A 14,112-nucleotide genomic window follows, 5' to 3' on the forward strand; every position below is an offset into this window, starting at 1 on the left:
TATGGGTTGGACACCTAGACCTCTGGGTTATGGGTTGGACACCTAGACCTCTGGGTTATGGGTTGGACACCTAGACCTCTGGGTTATGGGTTGGACACCTAGACCTCTGGGTTATGGGTTGGACACCTAGACCTCTGGGCTAGGGGTTGGACACCTAGACCTCTGGGCTAGGGGTTGGACACCTAGACCTCTGGGTTATGGGCTAGGGGTTGGACACCTAGACCTCTGGGTTATGGGCTAGGGGTTAGACACCTAGACCTCGGTGTTATGGGCTAGGGGTTGGACACCTAGACCTCGGGGTTATGGGCTAGGGGTTGGACACCTTGACCTCGGGGTTATGGGCTAGGGGTTGGAAACATATCATAGACTCTCAGATCTCGGGGGTATGTCTCTGGTATAATTTGAGATGCTCGTCCCACCTGCTCACAGCCCTTGATAATACAGCAGCAGAGATGACCACAGGGTTTGGGGTTGATCATGGTGGGGATGTGCTCCTTGGACTGCAGGTCTGTAAAGAACTTCTTGCTACGCGCGGTCTTCTTCCTGTTTACAGAACACATGACCATGTCACATGACAGCACGCATGATCATATCACATGACCAAATACACAAGAGGTCTCATCTTTGAATCTGTGCCATTATGGCGTCTGTGACACAGCACGGGCAGCGACGTTTAGGCCATCTCCATTTTAAAGTAGTCCATTTTTGTATTTTTCTTTGGTTGATAAAAGTGTAACGTTAATATTGATGAGTTACCGCCACTTGCAGTGCTGAAGTGCTGAAACAAATATTGTGTGATTTATATATAGTGGCCACTAGATGGCAGTGATATAGCTTAAAGCCATTTACAAACCATAATACCCCATTTGAAAAACACAAGGATATCTGATCATTGGCTGACCGCTCCTAACCTATAGGAATCCCCACCAAGTTGACTACTTTAAAATGGTGGAATCCCTCAAATGGCAATGTCCATGCAAAAAAAAAAACAGGTTATATCCAAGTCGCGTCCTATGGTATTGCTACAGACAGTGACACAGTCAAGCAGAGAAACGACTTTACCTTTCTGAGTTGAGCGACATCAGCTTGGCCACATCGTAGCAGATACGAGCCTCGAGAACACAGCAGTTTTCATAGGCCTGTCTGTACGGAGAGAGAGAAAGACAGACGGAAGAGACACAGAAGAGATGGGAAAGATTCAAGTTATAGAAACAGAGAAATCTGTATGTAGAAGTCTACAGCAGGTCTTTCGAACTGGCTGAAGTCTCTCTGATGTCTCAGTACTATAATATATTGCCATTGAACAGACGCTTTTATCCAAAGCACCTTAATCACACGTCAATAATCCCCCCCCCCCCCCCCCATGTGGTTTGCGCCTGCGGGAATTGAACCCACGACCCTTGACGTTTGCAAGCACCATGCTCTACCGACTGAGGAACACATGTATCACAGACACAGTAGAAATAGAATGACTAGAATGGGGGAGGTGGTCAACCCCTAGCCCATAACCCAGAGGTCTTAGACCACTGAATTTAGAGAGTACGCACATAGGTACACTCAATTCGGACACAGGGCCGCCCAGCACAGGAGGTTAAAGGTTAAACTCCACCACTTTCCAACCTCATTATCTCCAACAGTGTCAACAAAAACGGAACGTTTCTATGTTTTGTAGGAAAAAAAATGTGAAGTTCAAAATCTCTACCTGATGACATCGGCAAAAAGTTACACACACCATGACATCGGCAGTACTGTGGAGAGAGACAGGAAATACCCTCCCTTGGACTAGAAGTTACACACACCATGACATCGGCAGTACTGTGGGGGGAGACAGGAAATACCCTCCCTTGGACTAGAAGTTACACACACCACGACATCGGCAGTACTGTGGGGGGAGACAGGAAATACCCTCCCTTGGACTAGAAGTTACACACACCACGACATCGGCAGTACTGTGGAGAGAGACAGGAAATACCCTCCCTTGGACTAGAAGTTACACACACCATGACATCGGCAGTACTGTGGGGGGAGACAGGAAATACCCTCCTCTTGGACTAGAAGTTACACACACCATGACATCGGCAGTACTGTGGAGAGAGACAGGAAATACCCTCCCTTGGACTAGAAGTTACACACACCATGACATCGGCAGTACTGTGGGGGGAGACAGGAAATACCCTCCCTTGGACTAGAAGTTACACACACCATGACATCGGCAGTACTGTGGGGGGAGACAGGAAATACCCTCCCTTGGACTAGAAGTTACACACACCATGACATCGGCAGTACTGTGGGGGGAGACAGGAAATACCCTCCCTTGGACTAGAAGTTACACACACCATGACATCGGCAGTACTGTGGGGGGAGACAGGAAATACCCTCCCTTGGACTAGAAGTTACACACACCATGACATCGGCAGTACTGTGGGGGGAGACAGGAAATACCCTCCCTTGGACTAGAAGTTACACACACCATGAGATTGGCAGTACTGTGGGGGGAGACAGGAAATACCCTCCCTTGGACTAGAAGTTACACACACCATGACATCGGCAGTACTGTGGGGGGAGACAGGAAATACCCTCCCTTGGACTAGAAGTTACACACACCATGACATCGGCAGTACTGTGGGGGGAGACAGGAAATACCCTCCCTTGGACTAGAAGTTACACACACCATGACATCGGCAGTACTGTGGAGAGAGACAGGAAATACCCTCCTCTTGGACTAGAAGTTACACACACCATGACATCGGCAGTACTGTGGGGGGAGACAGGAAATACCCTCCCTTGGACTAGAAGTTACACACACCATGACATCGGCAGTACTGTGGGGGGAGACAGGAAATACCCTCCCTTGGACTAGAAATCCGTTGCTGGTTTTGAAAAATCAGTTTTTTAAATTTTTAATCCCACCCTGTGACGTCACAGAGAAGGATATATAGACTCTGGTTTGGTGCTGAGATAATGAACAGAAACATGCTGTGTTCATATATAGACTGGTTTGTTGCTGAGATAATGAACAGGAACATGCTGTTTTCATATATAGACTCTGGTTTGGTGCTGAGATAATGAACAGAAACATGCTGTGTTCATATATAGACTGGTTTGTTGCTGAGATAATGAACAGGAACATGCTGTTTTCATATATAGACTCTGGTTTGGTGCTGAGATAATGAACAGAAACATGCTGTGTTCATATATAGACTCTGGTTTGGTGCTGAGATAATGAACAGGAACATGCTGTTTTCATATATAGACTCTGGTTTGGTGCTGAGATAATGAACAGAAACATGCTGTGTACATATATAGACTCTGGTTTGGTGCTGAGATAATGAACAGAAACATGCTGTGTTCATATATAGACTCTGGTTTGGTGCTGAGATAATGAACAGAAACATGCTGTGTACATATATAGACTCTGGTTTGGTGCTGAGATAATGAACAGAAACATGCTGTGTTCATATATAGACTCTGGTTTGGTGCTGAGATAATGAACAGAAACATGCTGTTTTCATTTATAGACTGATTTGGTGCTGAGATAATGAACAGAAGGTTGAGAAGTGGTGGAGTTGCCCTTGAATGTGAAAGGCGATGTCTGTTCTAGTCATTCTGTTTCTTTCTCACAGTGACCACAGCCACTAAACTGTACAGGACGACAACACGATGACAGAGAGTTGGATTAGATTCACATACAAAGCCTGTCAAAATTGAGGACATGATGCAGCCTCCTTATTCTAGTGATCTAATGACATTTTATCATCTTCACTATTACAGGACTGTAATCCAATGACATTTTATTACATCAAAAACATTCAATAGGATGAATTACATTGGTTTCCTGTCCTAAGGTGTCACACATGGCTCTCTGTCTCTCTCTGAGGCTACCGGCCAAATCTCACGTGGGTCTCTCTCTGAGGCTACCGGCCAAATCTCACGTGGGTCTCTCTCTGAGGCTACTGGCCAAACCTCACGTGGGTCTCTCTCTGAGGCTACTGGACAAACCTCACGTGGGTCTCTCACTAGGCTACTGGCCAAACCTCACGTGGGTCTCTCACTAGGCTACTGGCCAAACCTCACGTGGGTCTCTCTCTGAGGCTACTGGCCAAACCTCACGTGGGTCTCTCTCTGAGGCTACTGGCCAAACCTCACGTGGGTCTCTCACTAGGCTACTGGCCAAACCTCACGTGGGTCTCTCCCTGAGGCTACTGGCCAAACCCCACGTGGGTCTCTCCCTGAGGCTACTGGCCAAACCCCACGTGGGTCTCTCCCTGAGGCTACTGGCCAAACCCCACGTGGGTCTCTCCCTGAGGCTACTGGCCAAACCTCACGTGGGTCTCTCCCTGAGGCTACTGGACAAATCTCGTGGGTCTCTCTCTCTCCTCCCCCCCCACTGGCTGAAGTCTCTCTCTCTCCCACTGGCTGAAGTCTGTCTCTCTCTCTCTCCCACTGGCTGAAGTCTCTCTCTCTCTCCCACTGGCTGAAGTCTCTCTCTCTCTCCCACTGGCTGAAGTCTCTCTCTCTCCCACTGGCTGAAGTCTCTCTCTCTCCCACTGGCTGAAGTCTCTCTCTCTCTCCCACTGGCTGAAGTCTCTCTCTCTCTCCCACTGGCTGAAGTCTCTCTCTCTCTCCCACTGGCTGAAGTCTCTCTCTCTCTCCCACTGGCTGAAGTCTCTCTCTCTCTCTCTCTCTCTCTCTCTGGCTGAAGTCTGTCTCTCTCTCCCTCTCTCTCCCTCCCTCCCACCCTCCGGCTGAAGTCTCTCTCTGACATTTCTCTGTCTCACAAGTATGGGTCTTCACTCCTTTACATGTGAAGAGACAGACGAGGCTACAGGAGAAAGAGGTATTTCTGGAACACGGGAAGAGCCGGTCGTCTGCCGGTGATGAACAACATTAGATTTAGTGTAATACTATTTGCTGATCTAACCCCGACCCGGTTCCTCCCAGTGTGTGTCCCCCAGCCCCTCCTACAGCCTAACACACGACTCACATGACTCAGCTCATAGGCTTTTTTTGTTAGGAGCAATCACACAGATAGGCCTGCTATTGTCTGTATAGGGCCGGGACTCATGGACCCAAACACACACACACACACACACACACACACACACACACACACACACACACACACACACACACACGGGGTCAGGACAAGTAAGTAATATAATGTAGCCCTGTTGACAGACTACTCTCAGAGAGACTACTAGGGAATGGGTTTCATTGTTGCCAGATTACAGGAAACAGACAGCACTTACTCAAAGTGTTGCCAGATTACAGGAAACAGACAGCACTTACTCAAAGTGTTGCCAGATTACAGGAAACAGACAGCACTTACTCAAAGTGTTGCCAGATTACAGGAAACAGACAGCACTTACTCAAAGTGTTGCCAGATTACAGGAAACAGACAGCACTTACTCAAAGTGTTGCCAGATTACAGGAAACAGACAGCACTTACTCAAAGTGTTGCCAGATTACAGGAAACAGACAGCACTTACTCAAAGTGTTGCCAGATTACAGGAAACAGACAGCACTTACTCAAAGTGTTGCCAGATTACAGGAAACAGACAGCACTTACTCAAAGTGTTGCCAGATTACAGGAAACAGACAGCACTTACTCAAAGTGTTGCCAGATTACAGGAAACAGACAGCACTTACTCAAAGTGTTGCCAGATTACAGGAAACAGACAGCACTTACTCAAAGTGTTGCCAGATTACAGGAAACAGACAGCACTTACTCAAAGTGTTGCCAGATTACAGGAAACAGACAGCACTTACTCAAAGTGTTGCCAGATTACAGGAAACAGACAGCACTTACTCAGTGTTGCCAGATTACAGGAAACAGACAGCACTTACTCAAAGTGTTGCCAGATTACAGGAAACAGACAGCACTTACTCAAAGTGTTGCCAGATTACAGGAAACAGACAGCACTTACTCAAAGTGTTGCCAGATTACAGGAAACAGACAGCACTTACTCAAAGTGTTGCCAGATTACAGGAAACAGACAGCACTTACTCAGTGTTGCCAGATTACAGGAAACAGACAGCACTTACTCAAAGTGTTGCCAGATTACAGGAAACAGACAGCACTTACTCAAAGTGTTGCCAGATTACAGGAAACAGACAGCACTTACTCAGTGTTGCCAGATTACAGGAAACAGACAGCACTTACTCAAAGTGTTGCCAGATTACAGGAAACAGACAGCACTTACTCAGTGTTGCCAGATTACAGGAAACAGACAGCACTTACTCAGTGTTGCCAGATTACAGGAAACAGACAGCACTTACTCAAAGTGTTGCTTGATGTGCTTCTCCTCTGCATACTTGGAGATCCCGTTGACAAATAAAGTGCGTTTCACCTAAAAATAAAAAAAAGAGCAAACAAATGAAGATACAGTGGAGTTTTCACATTGACCTGGTACATCTACAGCCTGGTAGTGGAGGGATATTTAGGAAATGGGTGGAGTGTGTGTGTGTGTGTGTGCTCATACCACCCACCAGATCGTCCTCTCTGTAGTGCATCTTGGAGGTGTGTGTGTGTGTGTGTGTGTGTTCATACCACCCACCAGATCGTCCTCTCTGTAGTGCATCTTGGAGGTGTGTGTGTGTGTGTGTGCTCATACCACCCACCAGATCGTCCTCTCTGTAGTGCATCTTGGAGGTGTGTCGTCTCATGCTGTACACGGTCAGCAACAGGTAGAGGAACGCAAAGGTGGTGTGGAGCCACAGCAGCATGTTACTGAGAGGGGGGGCAGAAACAGACACACGCACACAGACAGTTAGTCAGACAGACAGGCACACAGACAAACACACACAGATTAAAACACAGTTAGTCAGACAGACAGACAGACAGGCAGAAAGACAGTTAGTCAGACAGACAGTCAGGCAGGCAGAAAGACAGGCAGGCAGAAAGACAGGCAGGCAGAAAGACAAGCAGGCAGAAAGACAAGCAGGCAGGCAGAAAGACAGGCAGGCAGGCAGAAAGACAGGCAGGCAGACAGACAGGCAGGCAGACAGGCAGGCAGACAGGCAGGCACCAACCATTCCTTCTGTAATTGCAACCTAAATAAAGCACTAATGTAGAATCACTCACTTGGCATCCAGATTGGCTAAAGTGGTACGTCCAAAACTGTAGGCATCATTCTCTGTGTGGGGAAAATGGTTAGGTCAGAGGGCAGAAACAGGAGAATAACGGGACATTACGCTGCATCATTCTCTGTGTGGGGAAATGGTTAGGTCAGAGGGCAGAAACAGGAGAATAACGGGACATTACGTGTGTCTGTTGAATGTACGTTCTAGTTCATTATATTTCTATGGGTGGATTATTGAATGGGAATGTACGTTCTAGTTCATTATATTTCTATGGGTGGATTATTGAATGTGAATGTACGTTCTAGTTCTTATATTTCTATGGGTGGATTATTGAATGTGAATGTACGTTCTAGTTCATTATATTTCTATGGGTGGATTATTGAATGTGAATGTACTGTACGTTCTAGTTCATTATATTTCTATGGGTGGGTTTCAGCATCTTTGTCTTCAGATGAGTTTGTGGTGGTATCTGATTTTTATATGAAAGTGAGGAAATGAATCCACAAGGAGCTGATTCAATTCATGTGATACACATAATATATTTAAAATGGCTTCAGTCCAATCTACCCTGCATGACCACAGCTTTTTCTACACAGGAGAACATTGATAGTAATTAATGGTGGTTTGTCTATAATCTAATAACACCACTTCTAGAATTACCTCTAGGTCTTTATCTTATTAACACAAGGGCCTTGTGGTTAGTGTCCACCCTGAGATTGGAAGGTTGGGGGTTCAATCCCCGGTCAAGTCATAAAGACAAAAAAAAAAATGGGACCCGATGCTCCTCTGCTTGGCATGAAAGGAGATGGATTGGGGGTAAGGCCCTAAGATAGACTAGTGTCCTGTCCAGGGGGTGTCCTGTACATCAAGCTGTCTCACTACAGGAACAGGAGATAAACTAGTGTCCTGTCCAGGGGGTGTCCTGTCCATCAAGCTGTCTCACTACAGGAACAGGAGATAGACTAGTGTCCTGTCCAGGGGGTGTCCTGGTACATCAAGCTGTCTCTCTACAGAAACAGGAGACAGACTAGTGTCCTGTCCAGGGGGTGTCCTGGTACATCAAGCTGTCTCACTACAGAAACAGGAGATAGACTAGTGTCCTGTCCAGGGGGTGTCCTGGTACATCAAGCTGCCTCTCTACAGAAACAGGAGATAGACTAGTGTCCTGTCCAGGGGGTGTCCTGGTACATCAAGCTGTCTCACTACAGAAACAGGAGATAGACTAGTGTCCTGGACAGTCTCTCAAGTCTTTCCTGAAGTCCCGTCCCGTCCCCTAAACCCCACTCACCCAATAGATTTCCTGAGAAGTTGACGGGCAGAACGATGGCCACTGAGAGCACGCCCACCACCACCAGCAGACCAATGATGTGCCTCTGGAAGGAGAGGTAGTGCACAGCATCCTCCCCACACTTCTCCCTGATCTCCTCATCCCTAGAGAGAGAGCAAGAGAGACAGAGAGACAGAGAGAGACAGAGAGAGAGACACAGACAGACAGACAGAGCATGTCTTTTTTAAATGTAATCTTTATTTAACCATGAGTCACTGAGACAGAGTATTTTATACAAGAACACAGTCAGAAAGATACTAACCAGGGTCCAGCCGTGCAGAGCTCTGAACACAGGCACTGACAGTTAAACTCACAAAAGACTAATTACAACCTCATTTTAACTCTTGCTGACCCCCCCCCACACCACACACACACACACACACACAACCTTGAGAACGACTGATATAGATGTTTTTTAGGGCCGATGCCGATAATGATTTTTGGGGGTCAAGGAGGCTGATCGATGGTGATGATATTTTAAGCCGATATTCAATATCATTCAATATGTAAATGTTGATGCCACCATTTCCCAAAGACAGTAATGTGCATTAACGCAGCAATCGTCAAATCAATGGCCGTTTTAAAAATGTTCACTGCTGTTAGAGACTATAAAATAACATCTATTCAATGCAAATGGGTTCAACGTAACGTCATGATTTTGTGATCAAGGGAACAAAACTGAACAAAAATATAAATGCAACATGTAAAGTGTTTATGAGCGGAAATAAAAGATCACAGAAATGTTCCATACGCACAGCTTATTTCTCTCAAATTTGATGCACAAATTTGTTTACATCCCTGTTAGTGAGCATTTCTCCTTTGCCAAGATAATCCATCCACCTGACAGGTGTAGCATATCAAGAAGCTGATTCAACAGCATGATCATTACACGGGTGCACCTTGTGCTGGGGACAATAAAAGGCCATTCTAAAATGTGTAGTTGTCACAGATGTCTCAAGTTGAGGGAGCAGCAATTAAATGCTGACTGCAGGAAGGTCCACCAGAGCTGTTGCCAGATAATTAAATGTTAATTTCTCTACCATAAGGTTGTATTAGATAAATTGGCTGTACGTCCAACCGGCCTCACAACAGCAGAGCACGTGTATTGCGTTGCGTGGGGGAGCGGTTTGCTGATGTCAGCGTTGTAAACAGAGTGCCCCATGGTGGAGGTGGGGTTATGGTTTGGGCAGGCATCGGACAATGAACACAATTGATTTTATCGATGGCAATTTGAATGCACAGAGACAATTACGAGACCATCCTGAGGCCCCATTGTTGTACCATTCATCCACCGCCATCACCTCATGTTTCAGCATGATAATGCACGGCTCCATGTCGCAAGGATCTGTACACAATTCCTGGAAGCTGTAAATGTCCCAGCTAGCTAGCATAGTAGATAATATGGATAGCTACATTGTCCATTAGCTCCTAACTGATATGTTTATCTAGCCAGCTAGCTAGCATGGTAGCATGGCCATTAGCTCCTAACTGATATGTTTATCTAGCCAGCTAGCTAGCATGGTAGCATGGCCATTAGCTCCTAACTGATATGTTTATCTAGCCAGCTAGCTAGCATGGTAGCGTGGCCATTAGCTCCTAACTGATATGTTTATCTAGCCAGCTAGCTAGCATGGTAGCGTGGCCATTAGCTCCTAACTGATATGTTTATCTAGCTAGCTAGCTAGCTAGCTAGCATGGTAGCATGGCCATTAGCTCCTAACTGATATGTTTATCTAGCCAGCTAGCTAGCATGGTAGCGTGGCCATTAGCTCCTAACTGATATGTTTATCTAGCCAGCTAGCTAGCATGGCCATTAGCTCCTAACTGATATGTTTATCTAGCCAGCTAGCTAGCATGGCCATTAGCTCCTAACTGATATGTTTATCTAGCCAGCTAGCTAGCATAGTAGATAATATGGCTAGCTACCTAACATCACAGATGAAAGGGTTTGTTATCGTAATCTTTGCTAACAGGTCACAGGTCTGTTTAGCTAGCACGTCCACAACAAGCACTGGTAGTGAATGAGTAGTGAATTAATTACACTAAACTAATATTTGCAACAAGAGATCGATTTTGATCACTGTCTTAATTAATCTGTTTCTCAATTGTGCATCTTTCGGTTGGAGAATGAGCTAGTTTGCTGCGGATTTTCCCAGCTAGACATTCCTCAGTGGGTGGTGGCTAGCAGAGCAGCAGTTTTGCTAAGTAAAGGGACTATCAAAAGCTGATGGCCAATATCAGCCCGATATATTGTCTCAGCTGATTATCGGTCGCTCTCTCTCTAACACACACACGCGCACACACACACACACGCAACCCACTTTATGGGAGACTCACTTTATCCGGAAGATGGCTGTTAACCAGGAGCAGAAGCCCTAGAGAGAGAAGAGATTAGGTTAGATCTGCCGTCAATTAGGTTAGACCTGCTGTAGATTAGATGTGTCATAGATTCGATTTATTAAATCTGCCATAGGTTAGAGTAGATCTGCCGTAGGTTAGAGTAGATCTGCCGTAGGTTAGAGTAGATCTGCCGTAGGTTAGAGTAGATCTGCCGTAGGTTAGAGTAGATCTGCCGTAGGTTAGGTTAGATCTGCCGTAGGTTAGAGTAGATCTGCCGTAGGTTAGAGTAGATCTGCCGTAGGTTAGAGTAGATCTGCCGTAGGTTAGAGTAGATCTGCCGTAGGTTAGAGTAGATCTGCAGGTTAGAGTAGATCTGCCGTAGGTTAGAGTAGATCTGCCGTAGGTTAGAGTAGATCTGCCGTAGGTTAGAGTAGATCTGCCGTAGGTTAGAGTAGATCTGCAGGTTAGAGTAGATCTGCCGTAGGTTAGAGTAGATCTGCCGTAGGTTAGGTTAGATCTGCAGAAGGTTAGGTTAGACCTGCCGTAGGTTAGACCAGGTCTATCGTAGGTTAGGATCAGATCAAATCCAATTGTATTTGTCACATACACATGGTTAGCAGATGTTAATGCGAGTGTAGCGAAATGCTTGTGCTTCTAGTGTTGACCATGCTGTAATAACCAACGAGTAATATAACCTAACAATTTCACAACAACTACCTTATACACACAAGTGTAAAGGAATGAAGAAGAATATGTACATATAAATAAATATAAGGATGAGCGACGGCCGAACGGCACAGGCAAGATGCAGTAGATGGTATCGAGTACAGTATATACATATGAGATGAGTATGTAAACAAAGTGGCATAGTTTAAAGTGGCTAGTGATACATGTATTACATAAAGATGCAGTAGATGATATAGATAAACAGTATATACATATACATATGAGAAGAGTAATATAGGGTATGAAAACATATAAAGTGGCTAGTGATACATTTATTACATCATTTTTTCCATTATTAAAGTGGCTAGAGTTGAGTCAGTATGTTGGCAGCAGCCACTCAATGTTAGTGGTGGCTGTTTAACAGTCTGATGGCCTTGAGAAATAAGCTGTTTTTCAGTCTCTCAGGCAGTGGCTCGTGTGGTTGTTGTCCTTGATGATCTTTATGGCAATCCTGTGACATTGGGTGGTGTAGGTGTCCTGGAGGGCAGGTAGTTTGCCCCCGGTGATGCGTTGTGCGGACCTCACTACCCTCTGGAGAGCCTTACGGTTGTGGGCGGAGCAGTTGCCGTACCAGGCGGTGATACAGTCCGACAGGATGCTCTCGATTGTGCATCTGTAGAAGTTTATGAGTGCTTTTGGTGACAAGCCAAATTTCTTCAGCCTCCTGAGGTTGAAGAGGCGCTGCTGCGCCTTCTTCACGATGCTGTCTGTGTGGGTGGAACATTTTAGTTTGTCCGTGATGTGTACGCCGAGGAACTTAACTTTCCATCCTCTCCACTACTGTCCCGTCGATGTGGATAGGGGGGCTGCTCCCTCTGCTGTTTCCTGAAGTCCACAATCATCTCCTTTGTTTTGTTGACATTGAGTGTGGTTATTTTCCTGACAACACACTCCGAGGGCCCTCACCTCCTCCCTGTAGGCAGTCTCGTCGTTGTTGGTAATCAAGCCTACCACTGTAGTGTCGTCTGCAAACTTGATGATTGAGTTGGAGGCGGGCATGGCCACCCAGTCGTGGGTGAACAGGGAGTACAGGAGAGGGCTGAGAACGCACCCTTGTGGGGCCCCAGTGTTCAGGATCAGCGGGGTGGAGATGTTGTTACCTACCCTCACCACCTAAGGGCGGCCCGTCAGGAAGTCCTGGACCCAGTTGCACAGGGCGGGGTCGAGACCCAGGGTCTCGAGCCTGATGACGAGTTTGGAGGGTACTATGGTGTTAAATACTGAGCTGTAGTCAATGAACAGCATTCTCAGCATTCCTCTGCAGTAGGTTAGGTTAGATCTGCAGAAGGTTAGATCTGCGGTAGGTTAGATCTGCAGAAGGTTAGGTTAGATCTGCAGTAGGTTAGGTTAGATCTGCAGAAGGTTAGATTAGATCTGCAGTAGGTTCGGTTAGATCTGCAGTAGGTTAGATCTGCAGAAGGTTTGGTTAGATCTGCAGAAGGTTTGGTTAAATCTGCAGAATGTTTGGTTAAATCTGCAGAAGGTTAGGTTAAATCTGCAGAAGGTTAGGTTAAATCTGCAGAAGGTTAGATCTGCAGAAGGTTAGATCTGCAGAAGGTTAGGTTAGATCTGCAGAAGGTTAGGTCAGATCTGCAGAAGGTTAGGTCAGATCTGCAGAAGGTTAGGTCAGATCTGCAGAAGGTTAGGTCAGATCTGCAGAAGGTTAGGTCAGATCTGCAGAAGGTTAGGTTAGATCTGCAGAAGGTTAGGTTAGATCTGCAGAAGGTTAGGTCAGATCTGCAGAAGGTTAGGTCAGATCTGCAGAAGGTTAGGTTAGATCTGCAGAAGGTTAGGTTAGATCTGCAGATGGTTAGGTTAGATCTGCAGAAGGTTAGGTTAGATCTGCAGAAGGTTAGGTTAGATCTGCAGAAGGTTAGGTTAGATCTGCAGAAGGTTAGGTTAGATCTGCAGAAGGTTAGGTTAGATCTGCAGAAGGTTAGGTCAGGTCTGCCGTAGGTTAGGTCAGGTCTGCCGTAGGTTAGGTCAGGTCTGCCGTAGGTTAGGTCAGGTCTGCCGTAGGTTAGGTCAGGTCTGCCGTAGGTTAGGTCAGGTCTGCCGTAGGTTAGGTCAGGTCTGCCGTAGGTTAGGTCAGGTCTGCCGTAGGTTAGGTCAGGTCTGCCGTAGGTTAGGTCAGGTCTGCCGTAGGTTAGGTCAGGTCTGCCGTAGGTTAGGTCAGGTCTGCCGTAGGTTAGGTCAGGTCTGCCGTAGGTTAGGTCAGGTCTGCCGTAGGTTAGGTCAGGTCTGCCGTAGGTTAGGTCAGGTCTGCCGTAGGTTAGGTCAGGTCTGCCGTAGGTTAGGTTAGGTCTGCCGTAGGTTAGGTCAGGTCTGCCGTAGGTTAGGTCAGGTCTGCCGTAGGTTAGGTCAGGTCTGCCGTAGGTTAGGTCAGGTCTGCCGTAGGTTAGGTCAGGTCTGCCGTAGGTTAGGTTAGGTCTGCCGTAGGTTAGGTCAGGTCTGCCGTAGGTTAGGTTAGGTCTGGGGCGTCAGGTAGCCTAGTGGTTAGAGCGTTGGATTAATAACCAAAAAGGTTGCAAGTTCAAATCCCTGAGCTGACAAGGTAAAAATCTTTCATTCTGCCCCTGAACAGGCAGTTAACCCACTGTTCCTAGGCTGCCATTGAAAATAAGAATTTGTTCTTA

The 14,112-nt window shown here is 46.5% G+C and overlaps 1 protein-coding gene across 2 annotated transcripts in view; it reads right to left on the reverse strand.

Moving 5' to 3' along the window:
• The window catches only part of LOC110499566 (mechanosensitive cation channel TMEM63B), an 88,715-nt gene that overhangs the window by 37,744 nt on the left and 36,859 nt on the right, over positions 1-14,112 (reverse strand). For both annotated transcript variants that reach the window (XM_090213183.1, XM_090213184.1), the window contains 7 exons: positions 10,748-10,785; positions 8,372-8,514; positions 7,085-7,136; positions 6,622-6,730; positions 6,280-6,350; positions 1,063-1,143; positions 420-543 (listed from right to left, as the gene is read on the reverse strand). In XM_090213183.1, the coding sequence (XP_090069309.1) occupies positions 420-543; positions 1,063-1,143; positions 6,280-6,350; positions 6,622-6,730; positions 7,085-7,136; positions 8,372-8,514; positions 10,748-10,785 (618 nt within the window). The remainder of the gene's footprint in view (positions 1-419; positions 544-1,062; positions 1,144-6,279; positions 6,351-6,621; positions 6,731-7,084; positions 7,137-8,371; positions 8,515-10,747; positions 10,786-14,112) is intronic.

The sequence above is a fragment of the Oncorhynchus mykiss genome, chromosome 20, assembly GCF_057628025.1.
Source record: "Oncorhynchus mykiss isolate SJ-2025 chromosome 20, ASM5762802v1, whole genome shotgun sequence".
In the NCBI taxonomy this organism is placed as follows: domain Eukaryota; kingdom Metazoa; phylum Chordata; class Actinopteri; order Salmoniformes; family Salmonidae; genus Oncorhynchus; species Oncorhynchus mykiss.